We start from the raw sequence: 19903 nt of genomic DNA, 5'->3' as shown, positions 1-19903 counted from the left end.
TCAGAGTCAAACAAAACGCAAAACTAGTGTTAAATATCTAGAGGAGAATTTTACTGCTGTAAGAAGGACTGTTAATTTCAAGCCCCACCTGCCATTCTGGATAGGATAAGTGCTCTCTCTCACTGCGACTCTGTGTTTAGGTCTTGTATGGTGGAGGAGTCGGGAACGCTGGAATCACAGTTGGAAGCTACTAAGGTAAGCAGCACTCACCTATTGTCAAACACATTTCCCAAGAGRTACTTGGGACCACAGGGCAAGAATTGAAACGTGTAATTAAATGTTAAAGTCTTAATGATATATTTTTGAATACTGAGAAGATGATTGGGATTATCTATTTACATATTTGATGTCTACTTATATTACAAGCCATTAAATAGTACTCTAACATAGTTTTCTCTTTTTGTTCTTCTTTTCTAAATGAGTGGCATAGAGCAGATGGGATACAGTATTTTCAGAACTTTTCCTAATAGAATTTATTTTTGTCTCAAGAACTTGTTTCCAGACCCTGTCGGTACATGAAGAAGATACTGTTTTGAATACTGTTTTACAGATCATAGTGTGTGTGTGTGTGTGTGTGTGTGTATATATATATATATGTAAATATGTAATCCCAGCAGACAATGATAGCAGTTTAATAGCACATAGAATGCACGTGAGCCTGTGTTTTAACATGGTTGCTTTTTTTTTGCATTCTTCTTTGCTCTCCTAATAGCGCAAGCACCAGGAGATTCGAGCTATGAGGAGCCAGCTGAAGAAGATTGAGGATCTTGGAGCAGCTATGGAAGAGGCTCTTATCTTGGACAACAAATACACAGAACACAGCACTGTGGGGCTGGCGCAGCAGTGGGACCAGCTTGACCAGCTGGGAATGAGAATGCAGCACAATCTAGAGCAGCAGATACAAGCCCGGTACTACCTGCTGCCTCTGCAGTATAAAGCGTGCCGAACTCAGGGGTGGGGGGTAAAAGATGACACATCCGTCTGTCTGAAACTAAAGCTCTACGTGGTCTATGCTGATGCATCTCTTCTGTGTTGTGGCTAATCTGTACAGCAGTGTAGAAAGCCTGAGAATCCCCACCATCTCCTGGCCTCCTTCGGGGGGTGCAGCTGGGAGTTTGGGAAACAGTTCCTGTTGGTGATCAGCAATAACAACATTGCGCAGAAYTGGTGATTCTGTTGAGCTGTGGTTGATGTAATGTATTGTCTAATCATTTGTCCTCGCCTTTGACATGGGGGTAGCTTGGCTTGGGGTAGACTAACTGCAGCGGAGTTCTGTGACTTAGGAACCACTCACTAGCTTTGTTTCTTCCTTTTCAGAAACACAACTGGAGTCACCGAGGAGGCCCTGAAGGAGTTCAGCATGATGTTCAAGTGAGTTGCAGGGAAAACATGCCAGAGGATTGCTTGTGAGATACTTCTGGCACATGTATGGCCCCTATTCACAGTTAGGATTATCTGACTGATCTGTTTGCAGCTCCTTTACTGTCTGCTCAATTTTGTGCTGAGCTGCTCTGATCTCTGCCAGATGGCAAGAGCCTCCAGCTACGCTTGCTGCTGGCTGGGTACAGCCACACTGGAGGCTCTGCTGTGTGCATTTGTTTGTGAGCACAGTGGTGAAGGAACCATCAATGCCAAAGTATCCCAGCTGGCGGGTACAGCTGGGTTTTGCTGCTGCTTTTTAAGCAATGTAAAGAACTCGTACTTATGTCTTACATATGTTAGATAGGRAAAGCTTATTGACTCAAACTCATCTGTCCAGAACAGTGGACTGGTTATAATCTGTTCCAGTTTTCAGCTGGCTGTGYAGCTTTCAGTCACATACTACAAAGACTGACGCTTAAAACATGAGTTTTTGTTTTTGTTTTTAGGCACTTCGACAAGGATAAATCTGGACGTCTTAACCACCAAGAGTTTAAGTCTTGCTTGCGCTCTCTTGGATATGACCTTCCTATGGTTGAGGAGGGAGAGCCAGACCCTGAGTTTGAGTCTATTCTTGACACTGTAGATCCGAATAGGTATGTGGGTTGGGACGTTTTATTTTTCTGCTGCAAAATGTTGTATCAGTATCGCTTGTTTTTGGCTGGGAAGTCTGTCACAGGCTGAGAGCTTTGGTTCTGTCTTGTTATGGAGAGGCTGTGGTTGTTTTCGTACTAATTCATGTGAAAGGGTCTCCATGAAGGTAAGACTAACATTTGTGAAAGAGAAATTTAGTTTAGGAAATGGAGTTCCTGTAGTCTCTCATGTTAGACTTTTCACTGCTCCCAGAACACCTAAATCTGCTCTCAAAAGGATACGTCTGGAAGAGTGGGCTTCTGAGTATTACCAGATGGCAGTGTTCTCACGCCGTTTGTTTCACCGGCAGGGATGGACATGTCTCACTGCAGGAGTACATGGCATTTATGATCAGCAGGGAAACAGAGAATGTGAAGTCTAGCGAGGAGATTGAGAGTGCTTTCCGTGCCCTCAGTTCAGAGGGGAAGCCCTATGTGACCAAGGAGGAACTCTACCAAGTAAGTATCGATTGTGGCTCACGGGGGGGACGGATGGATGCTTCCTGTTCGCAAAGACCAGCACTTGCTCGTTGCTGGGAGGTTCATGTCACTATAGCTGAGTCAAGCTCTCAGTCTGTAGAAGTGTCCTCTGCAGCAAACGGAGAAGTGATGGTAGTGATCCTACCCAGCTGCTGCCTTGGCTATACGGAGGAAAAGCTTTAACCAAAGCCAAGTAACTACTCAGGTTAAGTGAAAAGAAGAAAGAACTACTTGGGTTAAGTTTTTGCTTTTTTAAAAATAAATAAAGCAGGGGGAGAATCGGGGTGAGGAGGTTACTCAAAGGTTACTCAGAGGCCTGGGAAGGGAGTGTATTCACAGYGCCTGTCCTTGGAAACTTGCACTTTCCTTTAATTGTTTGGTAGATTAGAGGGAGACGTTTCTCCAGACTGATTCAGAGGAGGAACTTAAGCATCTAAGCTTAGACAGCATGAACACCTCCCTCTCATTTCCCTGCCAAGGCAGCAAGTTTTTCCTGTCTGAATCCCACCAACTGGCAGAGAAATAAAGAGCTTGCTGTCCTTCCTCGTATCAGTTACCTGTTCTGTCTTCTCCTTGGTGGGAAGACTCAGGTCAAACCTTCCAACCTTTAACCAAATAGTGCAAACAGAAACAGCCAGAACGTTTCCATGCCAGTCGTAGCTCTGGCTTCTGCTCCAAGCTGCGTGCCTCTGGGATCAGGAGGGCTGCCTGTAAATGCTCCATCTACAGCTGCAAAGCGCCTGTCTCTGCCTCAGCACCATCTTTGTCTTTCAGAACCTGACCAGGGAACAAGCCGATTACTGCATTTCTCACATGAAGCCCTACATGGATGGCAAGGGCAGAGAACTTCCTTCTTCGTACGATTACATAGAATTTACACGTTCACTTTTTGTGAATTGATACAAAACACTAGTACCAAAAGATGCAAAGAACATGCTCACGTTTGCCGACTATAGCTCTGCATGCGTCTCTTTGTGCTCTACAATAATCAATGTTACTTTATGATGTAACCTTAAACTGCTTAGCTTAAAACTCTCTTAGGGAAAACAAACATATTGCAGTGTGCTTCAATAAAAGTTATTGGTCCAAATATATCATCTTGTGTTTAATGGTTAAATACAAATTCAGCTGTTGTTTGAATGAAACTCCAGCTGTCAGGTGTGTTCTACAGGCCAACTCTATGGAGGAAGTAAATGGGCAACTTTTTCTGGAGTCAGAGTTGTAACAGGCTTCAAACAGCTGGTTATGTTGCTGTCTCAGTCTGTGACCTCACTTGCCAGCTGCTCCAGGTGATTCATTTCCCGGGGTCCCTGCTCAGTAAAGTCAGAACTGAGCTGCCAGACTTTGACTGTACCGGTGGCATCTCCTGCTGCCAAGAGCTGAGTTTGCTTGGCGTTGAATTCTAAACAGTACACGGGGCTCTCGGCTGTGGTCTGCTTTATGGAAACAGCAGGCTTCTGGGAGCTCTTCTCAAAGTCAAACAGATGCACGTCTCCTTTAAAACACAAATACTTATCGTTACGTCCGTTTTGTGCAATAGCCTTTGTTTCTGAGAACAGTAGATTAGAAATTCCTTAGTTTGGCACTTGTAGTGGTTTGTTTTGTTTTGACCTGTTCTCCCTTCCCTCTGACATTGTCTAAGTGACTGACACTTGCCATCGCTGCAAGACAGCGCAGATTTCTCATTCCACTGTCAGAGAGAGCTGAAACTAGCTTGCCAAAGTTCTGTGAAATATCCATTCCTTAACTCAAATATATTTGGGGCAATTTTCTAAGAAAGTTTTGTTTTAAACTAATAGTAGTAGAAGTAAATGCCAAAAACCAAGAAAGCTGGAAATAAGTTTTAGCTGCAGTAATCTTGCCATGTTACATCCATAAACTTACAAGTGAGCAGCTCTGGCTAATAGCAATAATGGTATGATCAAAACTGAAAAATAACTGCTACTGAAGTCTTGGACTTAGAAATGACTCCATTATACTAATGGTATGGTACAAACAATGGTGATTGCTCTCAATGGAATGCTAATCAGTATAATTGACTTGTATTAATTAAGAAATATCCAGCACAAAACTTTAACTTTCTGCCTTAAGAACAGGCACCTACAGATACTTGCCTTCACCAGAAGCTGCTGCGAAGACCAGTGGTCGTACTGGAGACCACTGTACACAGAAGAGGTATTTTTTTGATAACTGAACAGAAATGAGGGGCTGCGCCTGCAACATGGAATGTAAGTGAACATGTCCATCAGTCCCACAGCTCAGAAAGAGATTCCTGGAAAAAGGAAGAAACACTTTATAGGCTGTATGAAAGGTTATAGAGTAAAACTCACTCAAGAAGGATGACATGGGCCAGTGTTACTGTTTTTTAAAGGTCTGAATGTGTATCTTAAAGCAGTGATTCCCAAGCTGTACTTTGGCGCACGGCCTACAGCTGGTCTGCAGCAGCATAGCTTTGTTAGTGCTTTCAATTAAGATTAATGAGGGCTCATGTTGTCCACTGAGTATTGATGGTGGTTTGTGGGCCAGAGATGCCTGGGAACTGCTGATCTAGAGAGAGAGAGAGACATTGTTAGTCATGTTTGTCTAATGCAAATTAAATGCAAACCTGGGCTGTCAGCATGGCTTGTGGCCTCTTAAATGGATGGTTGGTTAACTGCAGGCAGAGATGCGAACTTTTAATTAAAAAAACTCAGGCAGCTACCAGTAGGATTTGTGAGAGGCACATCACTTTAGTGCTGATGAAGTAAGTTACTGTTCTTCAGCACCTTCCCTTGACTCAAACTGCTCTTTAGTATTAACATAACTTGAACGAGCCTAAAGAGAAGTGTTATGGTCTACACTGGCTGGAGTGGACACACTGTTTAGTGTTACTCGGGTTCTGCTCCCATGGAGCATATTCAAGTGGGCAGCTTCACCAGCACTAACAACTGTGTTTCTGCTGTCCTGGGAAGTTACTTTGTCAAAATCAAGATGCTAGGTGACCCTTTTTGCGGATCTTGGCCCCGGGTAACTTGAAAAAGACACGTTTAGAGCCAGTAATTTGTAAACTAGCATATGATAATACCAGTGTGTGCTTTTATAGCGCTTGCCTGTGGAAGGGCGAGCAGCTCACGGAGTACACTGGTCCACCATGCGGGGAGAAGGCGAGCTCTGCTGGGGCCCTGAGGGGAACAGAACTGCCTGTCCACTGGAGAGCCTTGGTCTCTACTGCTGTGGAGCACTTCAGGGAATAGCCGCCTTCCACGCCGACAACGAACACGCGAGGATCAAAGTGCGAAAAAGAGAGCGAGGTCACACCCACAGCAGCCTCTCCCCACGTGAGCTAAAAGAAAAAGAGACAAACCTACAGTCTCCAGTGTAGCATACGTGTGGTCACAGCRGTGTAAACCAGTCTGTCAAGGATCCAGTGAGGTGTTCGCTGCACAACTGGCACCAGCTCTGATATCTGTAGCACTGTCCAGCCTTTAATCCCTACAGCATCCTCCAACAAGGGGATTTGCGTGACTTAATAGTACAAACAAGCAAGTTTTCTATCCTAGCATTTTTGCTTTAGAACCAGCTGTCGCCAGTCTTTGAAGGAGCAATTTCAGTATGAGAAGGGAGATGGGGATCAAGGGTTAGCAAGGCTCTAAAGAGACGCCTTTACCTTGCCCTTCTCATGTGAAGGGTGTGCCCTTCCACTGGGCTCCAGAGTTAGTGTTTTTTGTCAAATTGTTACTGAAAAAACAGAAAATAAACCTCCTTAACACCAGTGTAGCGTTAAGAAGGCCTCTCTGAACCGCCAAACTCACCTTCTTCAGCTGAATGCTGCGAGGGATCTGCTGAGCCACCATGGCAAATCCTKCGGCCAAGGTCAGCCGACCATCTCGCTCCTCTCGCCATACCAGGATCTTTCCATCTGTGGATGCGCTCAACAGCTGAAAGTGGTTCTTGTGCTTTGCATCTGGTAACCAGTTAACCTGCTCCAAACACAAGTTCAGGCAGAGGGGGAAACTGTCAGAACCGCCACACCCACACACACACACACACACACCCCCACACCCACACCCACACCCACACACCACAGCAACCTGCCGTCTACTGGCCCAGCAAGACAACGCAGGAACAGCGCCAGGTGATGTTTGGTAATCTTGGTATCAAACCAGGTTGTCCTAGGCACTTGCACACAGATGTATGTTAGGAGMGAAATGCATTCAAGTGTTGAGGGCTGGATTTTATATTTTGATTTCTGCACGTCACCTGCCAGCCTTTTCTGTGTATTTATAGCACTTTTGCCCAGCTACAAACTGCATTTTCCCAACTTTCAGATGCCAAAATACAGAGACTGCTTAAAGTGACAGCTCCAAAGTCACAGTGCCCCAAAGGGGGCCAAAAAGCACTACCTTGTTTTTAAACAAATCCCTTAATTCAGGCTAATCWTTAGCAAATTTTTGTCCCTCAAGTTCTAAGCAAACTCTGGCTCAACACRAAGATCCTAGAGCAGTTACAGAAAGCCAGCAGTTTGCAGTAGAAGAGCAGACCTAGAAGTATTAAGCATGACTGAAAATGAGAAGATAATTCTAGCTATCAGGAAAGGATCAGTGAATTGCACTCAGGTATAAGTCAGGGAGCTCTAAAGGCTTAGTCAAACTACTAGCGAAGTCAGACTGCAAGAACAAATAGTGATCCTTTGCGTAGCTTTAAGCTCCTAAGGAGCGGTGCTAATTTGCTACTTGTATCTGTAAAAGACTGCAAATATTGTTGGCTTCATCTGCCCCACTAAGCAGTTACAACGTAGAATGGGCCCACTCTTCATTTATCCTGACCAGTGAGAAGTTATTCTTACAGRTAAAGTGTCCTATTCAGCAAATACTTGTTCAGTGGCATAGCTGTGCCTTTAGACTGGGGGRAAAAACAGCCAACTGAGCCAATTAAGAGAGATCACAACTACTGAAACATAGCAGCCTGCCTGAGAGCTTCAGGTGAGGCACTGGAAATTTGCATAAGAGCTGAAGGAATGAAACAGCAACGGCAGCTCTCCCCTTCCCAACGATATCTGCTGTGGATATTCTCTGTCACCTTATAGACTGGATCAGTGTGCGTATCATCTGTCATCCCTGTCCTCAAGATCAAGGGGTCTTCTGTTCTGCTGGTATCCCACACCACCACTTCTCCACTGAAAAGTCCACCTAAAAAAAGGAAAAACAAACCAATAAAACATAAGTAAGGCCTAGCAGTATATAACATGAATAATGCAATGGGCAATTTGTGCTGTTATTAGAATAGAACTGTGGATGATGTTTCTCATTGCGTAGGGTTGCCAGCGAGCATGACGAGATCTGGGATGAGCAGTCCTAAACAGRAAGGCACAGGAACACAACTGAATGTGGAAACATGGCCATAGAGAGGGCACAGCCAGCCCTCATGTAGGAGGGCATGTCTCTACTGAAATAAGTATGTTCTTCCTGCTTATAACCCAAGCTGAACTGGCCTTTACCATATCTCTCTGAGATGATTTAAAGGCAGACATCCCTGAAAAAGAGGTTAGTCTCAGAGTCCAGAAGCAACAAGCATTTATGTGTACTAGTAAGTGTTAGTTCCATTGGGTAAGGAGCTACAATAACGTTACTTTTGCAATAAACCTTTGGTTGAGCCTAAAGGAAAAAAAAAAAAAAGATGCAAACTACAGGAAACATGGAAACATTTCAAATAAAATCTAAAGCAAGAGCAACTCACCAGCAATTAGTGAAGGCTGAGAGGGATGGAAAGCCAGGCACAGGACAGAACTGGGAACATCCACCACTAGGTCAGGGCGTTGTGGATTCAACCCTCTTCTGTCCAGATTCCAGGTACAAATATAGGATTTTTCTGTGCCCCAGTCCCCATCATCGAACCTAAACAAGAGAAGGCTACATCTCATCTTGTGTGTCACAGCCAGACTCTGAGTCCAGAGGAGCTTTGCTATGTTCCATTCATCATTTAAGCCTGTGCTATTTTGTGGATAAAAGGAAAACTGAGATCAAGAAATCATGAGGTTATGAAACTTCTTTGCAGGTTAGTATATTTACAGTGCCTGTCAGTGCACCTACAGGTCAAAGTGCCTGCAAGTAAATCTCAGCTATGATTCACTATTCCAAGAGCTATTAACTGTTCAAATAAGGGGAACAATCTAAGGGGCACATTACAGAAAGTTGCTATGAATATTTGGAAAGCAAAATCTAAAGAGACCAAAGAAAGTTTAAGTTAAAGCACTCAAAGATCCAGGATCTGAGAASACACAGAGAGGAAATGTCTTGCCTGGAGAACTGATAAGGGTTGAAAAAGCTTACTGAATCTTTCCTGACCTGAGAGAAGCAGCATGATTTGAAGTCTGGATGCCCACCACAAACACAGAACTTTCTTCACAACCACCAAATGGCGTTGGTTACTGCACACAAATCATGCTGTGCACTCCAGCTCTACAAATTTCAATAATACATGTTTGTCACAAATAAGTGGCTCTCACGAATCTTTTCATCTGGGGTTTCTAAGAGACATCTGCCACTCTACTTTCTTTCTTATTCATAGCTGTTTCATTCATTGCGTACTTATCAAAATGTAACCCTCTTTTGACAAGGGACAGAACAAATCCAAAATAACGACTACTACAAGCCATCTGCCCAGAGCAGAAGTAACAAGACACCTGCACGTTTACCACTCTAGATCCCAGTGAATGCCTGTGGTGTTACCCTTTTCTGAAGTTAAAGGTTTCCCAAATGAAGGTACTTTGAGCTAGCGTATCTGAAAAGTTGTTCAGACAAGTACGCGTAATGGTAAGTAGTTGGTTTGGTGGAGGGTGCTGGCAGAGGGCCTACTTGTAGTATCTCCATGTTCTCTGTCATTAGCACCACATTGWCATGATGTCTCATCTTGCTGCAAGGAAATGACATGAAGGTCACAGATCCAGAGAACAGCAAATGGCCAGGACAGGAAGCAGTTGTTTTGAGCCTGACCTCTACTGCCTTTATTTGATGCTCCTAATTCTTGTATTGAGGGAGTGTTTGAGATAGATAGAAAATAAAAAAGAGCAATTCTTCATGCAATGAGCAGTTGATTTGTGAAACTCCTTATTAAAAGATGTGGCAGATTCTAAAAGCTTRAACAGATTCAAAGAGAGACTGCACCTCTCTGCTCATGGAAGTGAAGTCTACTGAGAGTAACTGTGCACACAGAAACCACATTCTAATTTGAAAGTAGCTGTAGGCTGGGAGAGTAGAAGGGGCAAGTAACATACATGTTTGTCCTGTTTTATTCTTCCCTATGCATTCACTCATGGATGCTCTTTCTGTGGGGCTTTTAGTTTAAGAAAACAGTAGCAGAAGGAAGAAAAGAATAAGGGTAGCAGTAAGACATCGAAAAGAGATGCTGCTAAAGATACCTCTTGGATTAAACGAATGTTTTGTCCAACCCTCGTTTTAGAGAGGGCCTACATCTTCTTAAACGATTGTTAGAACATGTCCATGGCATTAGGCGCATGTGTGAAAAGATGCCAGGTGCATCTGATGTGCTAAGAGACCACATTAAAACAACAAGATATTCAATGAAGATAAGCATATATTTCCAAACYTTACCCACACATATTTACAAGTGCATCTGCTCTTTACATTTTCTTTCCAAATAGAATTTATCTGGAAACAAATCAGTAAGAACATACATGTATCCATTTTCTAAATAATAATAATAATAATAATTAAAATTTAAGATTGCCCTAAGACTTCGGGTTTTTTTGAATGTGGATTAGGTTTGTCAATGTGAACAAGGTTTATCTATGTCTGGTTTGTTATTGTAGACAAAGTAAACATATCTAAAACTCAAGTCAATCTGAAATGTCACATCAACCTCAGTCACTCTCAATCCACTCAGATACTCACCGGCCATACGAACACGCAACAACAGATCCTGTTGCATTCCACGAGACACTGGTGACCTGCAGTTTTCGATCCTGAGCCTCTGGATATGACAAYGTATGCAAACACAATACCTAGGAGAGATCAAATCCCAGCACTGAATCTCTTTGACTATATAGAGAGGATCTCTCTTTTGCTTCAGCATATGAGCCTATGGTCAGAACCTTATATAGCATATAGCTATATAAGCAAAAAAGAAGCTCAATTTCTACTGGGAGAAATAATCTCCATATGACCCTATCAAAACAACCGTCTTTTCGTAATTACCATTCATACACTGCACACTCCAGGGACTGCAAGACAAGTCTGGAAGGCCAGATCACAAGGACTTAACAGCAGCTTGTTGCACTCACTGAGCTTAACAAGCAGTGGTTTGAAAATGACTGTACCAACATGTACAGGCAGATACAAATTGCCTCACTCCTGAACACCATACACTAAACAAATACAATCCAAATAGGAAGAGCTGCCAAATCACTGACTTCAATTGTTCCTAGACAACTACTAGCCTAGTACACTCTAAAGGGGCTATGGGAAACTGAACATACGCCTATACCAACTGGAGGCTTCCTTCTCACAAAGCTGCTGCAACAGAATCACTRACAGCAAGAACAGTTTTACCAAGTAAGGTCATGCTGCAAGCAAAAGAAAAAAAGCTGAAGAAAAAGACTAAAAATTTCTAATTATTAAAATCCTAGTAGTGAGAAACAGAACAATGCTAGTAATAACAAACAGAACTAATGCATTAGAGCCATTGCGACCAGCTCTGCTTCGGTAATGACAAGGATCTGAACTCTGTCAACTTACTGTTTCATTCTGATCTGTCCAGTTCACTTCAAAGCCATCGAAGGCGTGACTTTTCCAGTTTTTATTTAGCTCTTTGATAACAACATCCTCCACTCTCTGAACGAATGATAACAGGCGAGTGTAATCTACTTGGACTTCTTGATGGAAGACTTGGGCTGCACCTTTACTTTGATCAGTCTGCACACTAGCATCTCGGTTCATACAAGACTGCACTGAAGCTTCTGCTGTTGAAATTTTCCCAGTCTGGCAGCTTTTCTAGTAAAAGAAGACAAGCACTCTACAATCCAAACATAAAAAGAGTGGCACACAAGACACTATTTATCACTTTGTAGAGACATGCAAACATATTTGCACATCTCTGGCTCACGGTTTAAGCAGGGTCTAACTGGATGTTGTTTATGTATTTATGTCCTTCACGTCATCAGGTATCAGACAGAGATACCTCAATGCTAGTTAAATAGGGGCAGTGCGCTCTGCCTCGCAGGACAGGGAGGATGAGCAAAAACGGAAACACAGCGAGTGTTCAGAAGGGACAGCTGACCACGACGGCGGCGGCTGTTCGGGGGTCGCAGCGGGTCCTGCCGCAGCTGCGCGGGGATCTGCCACCGTTGCAAGGGGCCAAACCAGGGCAACCCGCAGAGCGGCAGCTGCGCGGCCGAGCCAGTGGCATTGCGGGCCCACCCGCCGCCGGCTCTGCCCCGGGGCCGGGCACCGGCAGGGGTGGAAGGTCCCCCGGAGGCAGGTCTCCGTGCCGGGCCGCGCCGCGGGCCCTCTCACCCACCGGGCGGCGCCGGGGCCCGCCGCCCCCTCAGCGGGAGGGGGAAGGAGCGGCCCCGCGGTATAAGAGCTGCAGAGCGAGCCCAGAGCCGTCCCGGGGGCTTCTCACCGCCTCGCAGCGCGCGCTCCGGGCGCGTCTCCACAGCGACCCCACGTCGGCGCTCCCCGCCGTCCCGTCCGCGAACATGGCGGCGGCGAGCGGGGGTCGCGGCGTCACGCGGCCCCCGAAGAGCCCCCGCAGCCGCCAGCCCCGCCGGTTCCCATGGAAACGGGGAAGGCGCCGTGGGATGACGTCACCCCGAGCGACAGGGCCGCTGGCCCGCCTGGCGGTAACGGACCAGGGCGGGTGCCATGTCGGTGAAGGGCGCGGGGGCTCAGYGCTGCGCGGGCGGCAGCTTCGCTTCGGGAAGGGGCGCTGCGGGCACTGAGTCGGCGCCGCAGCCGCCATCTTTGCTAAGGCCGAGGAGGGGGCAGGCTCTGGCGTTTGCGGCCGGGGGTTTCTCCGTGCCCCGGGGCCGGCAGCCAGCGGCGCGCCCGCTTGGGGCCCGCAGCGGTGCCCGACGCAGCGCCGCGGGGGAGCAAGGAGAGGCGGGCGGCGGGAGCTGCGGGTGCCAGCACTCAAGATGGCGGAGCGGGGCGCAGCGAGGCAGAGCGCGGGTGGGCCGGGCCGGGGCGGCGTGCGGGGGCCGCGATGCGGGGGGAGCCGCGTGCGAGGACACGGCGGGTGTTCAGCGAGCGGAGGCGCGAAGAGCCTGCAGGGTGAGCGCCGCAAGCCGCCTGCCCCGCGGCTGCTGCGGAGGGTCCCTCAGCGCTGTTTGGAAACGCGCCTGGAGCTCCAGTCGGGAGCGCGCTCCCCCCCTCGGAGGATGAATTATTCATACTTGCTAGAAGCATTTTTAATTACCCGGCTTTGACTAGTGTGTGCGGCGCCTGCTTACCAACGAAGTGGGCAGGGGAATCGACCCTGAAGGCGTATGTGGAGACCTGTGTGTGTTCTGACTTCCCTTCGCGTTACGGGCTTTGGTTTCGGTGAGGGCGTTACGGTCGTTTGCGTGGTGTGCGAATTGCTATTTAAATTCCACTCCCAGGTGGCTGAAAACCAGCTCCCTTGTCTGACTTGGGCGCTTCTCATCCTTGGAGTTGAGAAYACAGAAAGTCCTATCTTTTGGGGAGCCTGGGGTAGTTAACCTGAGGCAGCGCCTGCCTGCGGATGCAGTTACGGATGGATAAAGGTCACGCTGCTTACGTGTGCAGGAACATGGACTGGTATCGCAGCTTCTGTTAAGTAGCTACTGCTTAGCATGTATAGCTGTGCTTAGAGAGTTTATTYGGGCTGTAACTCTACTGGAACAACTTAATGATGAACACACTGGCTAAATTTAGCCCTGACATAAACAGGCACAGATGCACTGACTTTGGTGGAGTTATTCCTGCTATTGCTGGGAAGGAGTTTGGCCTGCAAGTCGGAATCAGAATAACGGGACACCGAATGGGCGCTCTTGAGAAGGGACGTAGTCCCCCTTCAGCACGCGTGAATCCACGAATGCCAGAGCAGAGCTCTGTACAGCAGTGCTTCTGAGGAGTTTAAAACACTTGACAAGCTCATGTGATGAAGTATTGGAGCCATTTTCTGGATAGTGAAACTGAAGCAGAAAGTGGTTGTTCAGTGGCCCTTCTATCAGAAAGGAGAAGGGTGGAAAAAAGRCAGCAGTGTGGTGGGACTGAAGTTTCCAGATTTCAGTCCTCTGCTATGTATCTTCTGTGCTTCTCCCCTAGTTCATGGAGACGTTCATAGTACTTTGGAGTGCAGTTAAGAATGTAGAAAAACGCATTTCTGGGTTACCAATGGTCCTTTTTAGCTCTGCTGTCTGTCTCTGATTAGCACAGGAGTTAACCTTATAATTGTCAGGGTCTAAGCTCTGAGTTCCAGTTCAGCCTCTCCTGTGCTGGGAYGTAGCTGATGCAAGTGAAGCCCTGATAGTAGCAATAGGAGCCTGCTATTTAGTGACAGGATGTGAGTCTGACTTCTTTCTGCAGTCTCTTCCCCTTGCAGGCCCCTGGCATTTCTATTTATTTATTTATTTTTGATTGTCCTAGAGAAAAATAGGATAGATGGGACTCTTGCTCTGACCCAGAAGGGTATTTCTGATGTCCTTKTTTTACAGTATGGCTTATGTTTTATCAGTTCAAAGGTCTGGGCATGAGTTAGAATGCTGAATGGTGAAGTTTCCTTTGCTCTCCTTTTCTATCAGTTTTAACACAAGTGAAACATCAAAAGCTAAAACTGAATTAACTGCCCTTCAGATTTTTAACCAGGTTTCTGTTGCTGTGGGTTTAACACTACTATTACTTACTTCATTCCTCCTCCTGCTGCTCTTCCCACTTTTAACATCCATTCACAAAGCAACTTTAAACTATTAAGAGTAAGCAATGCACTGCTTTTGTCACAGCAGAATTACTGTCCCTTCTCTCCCTTCCATCTCATAGTGTATTCATTCAGGAACTAGACTGATGTATCATAGAACAGTGCTGTGTTCTGGTTATTGCTGAGATCCTAGTATAGCACTTTGAGATATGCTTATTTTTAAAAAGTTCAGTGGATTGCCCTGTTTGAAGATGCAAAACAGGGACAAGATATATTTATTTCCGTCATTAAGGAACAAATCATTTCTATTCAAATTCAACAACCCATTAAAAATATGTAAAGTGAGCTTTGTGTGAAGGGTTCTTTTATTGCAAATAGCAAGTGCAGAAGGTAGAGTTTTTTTTTTTTTTTTTTTAATCCCAATTTACTGTATGTTGAATAACTGGTACTAAATATTTGAACCTGACAGCACAGTGGGTTTAAGTTCCTAATCCTCAAAAGAGTTATTTATAATCTATAAATGGATCATCTTCAGTCATCACTAACTTAATTGGCATGATTTAGAACTGCAAAGGAATATTACTGTTTGGTAAAAGAGTAAATATTACAAGCATAAATTTGCATACAGTCTGCATACTAATAACAATTCTAAGCTTAGAGTGCAATTTAAAAATAACTTGTCACAGTGTTTTTTTTTTTTTTTTTTTTGAGATGATAAAGTGAAGTAATAAAACTGGAACTTGACTATATGAAACAGACCAAAAATAAACAAATTTTTTCTACAAGTAATATACAAAGCTACTGCAAAGGTAGTACATATTCCCCCATAAAATGCTGCATGTCTGAACTATTTCTTGCCTGAGGATGAGAAATGAACAAACATTTCTCCTGCTCAACAAACAAAACTCTGGAAGAAGACAGTTCTAAAAAAGTGCTGTTTAATTCTTCTTTATTTGCATATCTCTGATTTGCTGGAGTGTCAATATGTTGACAGTATTTCAATAAATCATCTTTTTGGTTGTTTTTTTTCCCTTCACATGGCATCATCAGATGCATAAATATTTGTTTTGACATAGTAACACTACACTGAAAATAAGGTAAAATCAGGGATAATTGGGGGAGGATTTTTACTAGCCTGGGGCTAGAAAGCCTTTCAAAAGTGGATATTACTACAGTACTGATCTGTGCTTTCTTTTCTCTGTAGTTCTCAAGAAATAAGTATTAGTAAATTTTCACTTTTGCATAATGAAGCAGATGCATCAGAAAACAACCAAGAACAGGAGAAGACTGATGAATTACTGGGGAAAAGAATTGGGAAAGAAAGAATGAGGTGTAACAAAGTGTGCACACTGGGGATGTGGTTTCTATGGCCTGATTCAAAACAAATATTCTAAGTTAAATCTCACTAAAAATTCAYCCATTGGTGGGTGCAGTAGCTGCCTTATATTTCAGATAACTGAAACAGCTGAGTTCTCTTGTGCTTCCAGATAGCTGAAACAGCAGTTTCTACCCAAAGTGTAGAGCAACATACCTGACCCTTCAGCTTGTACACCTTCCCCCCCACCTCAAACAGATGCAACAACATGCACAGTGGAAACAAGAATAGAGTGTCTGGCCATGAGAAAGAGCTCTTGGGGGCTTACACTGGCAGCAAGTGGCTTGAAATGGGAACAAAGACATTGCCTTTTTTGATTGATGCTTCTACTGTTCGGAGGAACAGAGCTTCTTACATATTTTCATGTATAACTCCCATGCATGCACAGACACATGCACTCAAACTCTCCAAACAATACAAAAGGGTTATATCAAAGCAGTATTTCACTCCAGGACCAATTTTTCTCCCCTGAATAGAATAACCAGCAATACCCAGTTCTCTTTCCCCAATCGTTCTCTTCAAGCCCCTACACTATTGTATCACATAGCATGACAAATTTGATTTGGATGAGGCATGGGAACTTAAGTGTATTGCCTTTGAATTTGTTAGAGGAAGCAATATAGATTATGTTGACATTTTGTGCTCATTACTAAGGTCCAGAGTACCTGAACAGGTAGTAAGGTCTGTTATTCCAGAGATTATCCCACAACGCTTTGACCATCTTTGGCTTGAATATTCATACTATACTGGGTTTCTTTTTGCATTCTGTGATTGAAGCACTTCTGAGCCAGGACTAGGAGTCTTGAAATCAGATTCACTGCATCATTAAACCACAACTCAAAACTTTGGCTAACTATGCAGATTACAAAATAGGTACAATAGCAAGAGTTGTTGGGAAACCATAGCATGAAAGAGGAAAGAGTGGGATAGGGAGAGCTCAGTGTCAAAATGATTTGCCTTTGGAACAACCTATAAATATGCTATAAGCCACTTGCAAAAGCACCACTATCATCACCATCACACTGGCATTTTATGTATTTATAGGTGGCAGATTAAACATACCAGCAGTTGCTCAGGATAACTTGGAGTCATATTGCTTAAGGTCTCTGTGACAGTTGTTCTCCTTCYGGGACAAGCTGCTGCACAGTAATATTTTCCCCACTTTCTTTTTGCCTTAGAGTGGTTTTTGTTTTTTAAGATAAAAWTTTGTTTCTGATTATTGGAGGTAATATTTGTGTTCCTCAGTTTTTGATATGAGAGTGGAGATGATTAACTAATTTTCTAAATGCTTCTTTCCAGTGACTCCTATACTGTTTAATTTTAAACTAGATCTCGAGTGTCGTTTGCTTTAGAAAGAGATTGTTTGCTCTACTGATCGAGACATTAGTGTYGCAGAGGCTTTGAGGCTTGTGTTAAATGGGAATATTCCCCAGAGAAGAATAATCAAGATGGAACAAGTGTTAAAAGCAAGAGGACAGATAAGCAGATACTGTCTAAATGGGGGAGGGGGGGAAGGAGTAGAACTCTCCTTGTGTCTGTAGCACTATTGAAAAGCAAATCCCTCTTTCCATTAGATTCACTAATAGTTAGATATAATCCATTCCAGAAAGTTTTACTGACAGCAGCCTCCCATCATGCTACTGTAGATGGTGAAATTGTAGCATATAGTGATGGTGAAATGAGGAAAACTTAAGGTGCGAAAGTTAGATAACTTGTGAAATCATTCTGGGAATTTACGGCAGAACAAAGAATAGGCCCCAAGTTCTGAACTTCAGACTAGTGTTTCAAATTATATCCGATAAAAAGTTTTATGGATATGCTTGCTGAAATGCACATCTTATTTCTTAAGAGATTTGATTTAAAAATCAAGTGTTCATGCATTCACTAAAACTGAAGAAAAATCATGACGACTATGCAATACTCAGAACATGGCATCTGTGCAGCCAACTGGATGCTCAAAAGCTTAATGAGGTTCAAGTCCTTGCATGGATTCGAGAGTGTGTGGCCTAAAGCTGTGTGAATCCATCCAGGTATTGCTTCTCCAGTACCATTCATAAAAGGCACACAGATATTCTCTAATTTCTGACCTCTTTTATCCCAAGTATCCTCCTGTAATGCTGTACTTCTTGCTTTGAAAACCATGCTTTTAAATTTGTCAGAAGACATGTTGGCTTGTTTCTGAAGTTCTGATACATATAGACATGATTTAAAAGTAGTCTGTCACTGCTAAGGTCATAGGTCTACTATGCTTTGTAGAAATAGAATTTTGGCATTTGTTTCCCCTTAAACTTTGTAAATATTACTTTTTTTTCTTAATACAGTACAAGTATTACCTATCCCATATCAATTCCTATCTTAATGATGAGAGGGAAAGATTTTAGCCAGRTATCACCAGAATAGGAAGGTGCGTAAGGAAAGCCTGCTGTATTGCAGGTGTCAGCAAGCTACTGTAGGGGCGCAAAGACCATGTGCAGGCAGATTTTTAATGGCAAGTAAGAGCTGGCAGAGAGCCGAGATCCATGACATATTGAAAGAGGCATCTGTGAAAGGCTGAAGATCCCAATTCCTGGCTGTCATGATGCTCCAAAATTGGTGGCAGCTGGGAGCCTCTGCCTTGGACAGAGGCRAGATGCTATCAATAAGGTGATTATCAGTGTCTCTCTCTTTTTAAACACAGCATCCCCTTGTTCCTGCTGAGTTTATACCAGCAKGCTCACCATCTAATCTCAGAAATAAAAATACAATCTGGCATGCCACTCCTGAAAGGTAGCAGACCCTTTGCAGCACTAACAACATGGCATAAGGCCCTGGGATCCCTTAAATTAATCCCACATTCAATAATCATGCACAACTAAAAATGATTTTTATCTGTTCCATGCATCAGTTCACCAACTCATTCTATGTCTACAGTACATAAAACARTTGTTAGGATGTTGTTTGATATGTATAAAGCACCTGGCTATCTAAAAGCACTGCACACAGGTATTACTCATCTGAGTAGAACTGATTCTTCTTTGTAGAACTGCTGTTTCTAAAAGTATATTCAGAAATATGTAGTTACATTCTGCTYAGAACTATCACAGTTAGACTGATATAAAGCAAAAGTTGCCTGACAGTTTTTGATTGCTCTTAAGATAAAATTTATATATATGAATGTATGTATTTAATTTCAATCATCCAATTTTAATCTTACATGCATATATATACACTGAATGAGACCTAATCAGTACATAAATTATGCGTCCAGCAAAGCTTTTAAGAGTGAAGAATGAAATCATGTTCCTACTATAATGTTAGCAAACACAGTAGAAAAGACAGTCTTATGCAAGAACTTCTTTTACTGATGAAAACTTCCATCACCATTTAGAAAGTTTGCATATTGTCAGTTTATTTAGACCAGCAGAATCTTTCTGCACTTAGTCTGAAAGTCAGTTTTGAAATGGCTAATAATAATATCTCATTTTGATTAGTCGGTTATCCTGAAGATGACCAGTATCCCAAAGGATATTAGAAGACATTATACAAACACAGAGCAACCCTAAAAAATTACATAAACAAAAACACAGCAATTCTACAACATTATGCACAGCAGAAAGATTATCATCTTGTCAAAAGTACATGGAAGATTAAAGGAAGCAGAATATCCTGTATAGACAAATTGGATACAACAATGTGTGTGTTTCTACTACTGCAAAAAAATGCTGAGTGATTTGTAATGATGAATTTCTTTTTAATCTCCTCTGAAAGAGCACCTTTATACCTTTTAGCAAGATTGTATGATAGTAGCCTGTTATTGAGGAGTAACAGAATGACCCACCAGCATATCCAGCTTGTGTAATTTTTTTTCTTTAGTGTGTATGTAGGGAGTCCAAGTAGTGACCTCAGTCTAACTTAAGAAAAGAAGAAATCAGTATGAGATCGTGACAAAACAGGGCACAAGAGGGCATGAATGCAGCTCTCTGGAGAAATGTAAAAGACACTACTGCATGAACTACGTGCCAGTTCTGTAACTCCATGCAGCTTAAGCCTATTGAAATAAATATTCATAAAATGGAGGGGTGGGGTGGGGTGGGAGCATGCATTGGCATGAAGTCTGGAGCTGAAATGCTGTGTTAGAGGCAAT

The 19903-nt window shown here is 43.6% G+C and overlaps 3 protein-coding genes across 12 annotated transcripts in view; 2 read left to right on the top strand and 1 right to left on the bottom strand.

The window, feature by feature from the left end:
* Positions 1–3623, top strand: part of SPTAN1 (spectrin alpha, non-erythrocytic 1) — a 52673-nt gene extending 49050 nt beyond the window's left edge. For all 7 annotated transcript variants that reach the window (XM_085312077.1, XM_085312080.1, XM_085312079.1 and 4 more), the window contains 6 exons: positions 141–195; positions 713–909; positions 1318–1371; positions 1869–2015; positions 2363–2510; positions 3306–3623. In XM_085312077.1, coding sequence (XP_085168203.1) covers positions 141–195; positions 713–909; positions 1318–1371; positions 1869–2015; positions 2363–2510; positions 3306–3431 — 727 coding nt within the window. In that variant the 3' untranslated portion in view covers positions 3432–3623. The remainder of the gene's footprint in view (positions 1–140; positions 196–712; positions 910–1317; positions 1372–1868; positions 2016–2362; positions 2511–3305) is intronic.
* Positions 3609–12261, bottom strand: DYNC2I2 (dynein 2 intermediate chain 2). Its single transcript, XM_085312083.1, has 9 exons — positions 12150–12261; positions 11264–11518; positions 10421–10530; positions 8247–8404; positions 7590–7699; positions 6323–6490; positions 5621–5853; positions 4646–4803; positions 3609–4026 (listed from the first exon to the last, which is right to left on the bottom strand). The coding sequence occupies exons 1-9, from the start codon at positions 12225–12227 to the stop codon at positions 3788–3790; spliced, it is 1509 nt and encodes a 502-aa protein (XP_085168209.1). The 5' UTR covers positions 12228–12261; the 3' UTR covers positions 3609–3787.
* The window catches only part of LOC146591860 (uncharacterized), a 14707-nt gene continuing 6990 nt past the window's right edge, over positions 12187–19903 (top strand). For all 4 annotated transcript variants that reach the window (XM_085312085.1, XM_085312088.1, XM_085312086.1 and 1 more), the window contains exon 1: positions 12187–12369. In XM_085312085.1, coding sequence (XP_085168211.1) covers positions 12226–12369 — 144 coding nt within the window. In that variant the 5' untranslated portion in view covers positions 12187–12225. The remainder of the gene's footprint in view (positions 12370–19903) is intronic.

Source organism: Rhea americana, unplaced genomic scaffold, assembly GCF_003343005.1.
Source record: "Rhea americana isolate MKP2758 unplaced genomic scaffold, rheAme1 scaffold_357, whole genome shotgun sequence".
Lineage (NCBI taxonomy): Eukaryota > Metazoa > Chordata > Aves > Rheiformes > Rheidae > Rhea > Rhea americana.
Note: the sequence above shows the minus strand (reverse complement) of the source record. Positions and strands in the feature narration are given on the sequence as shown.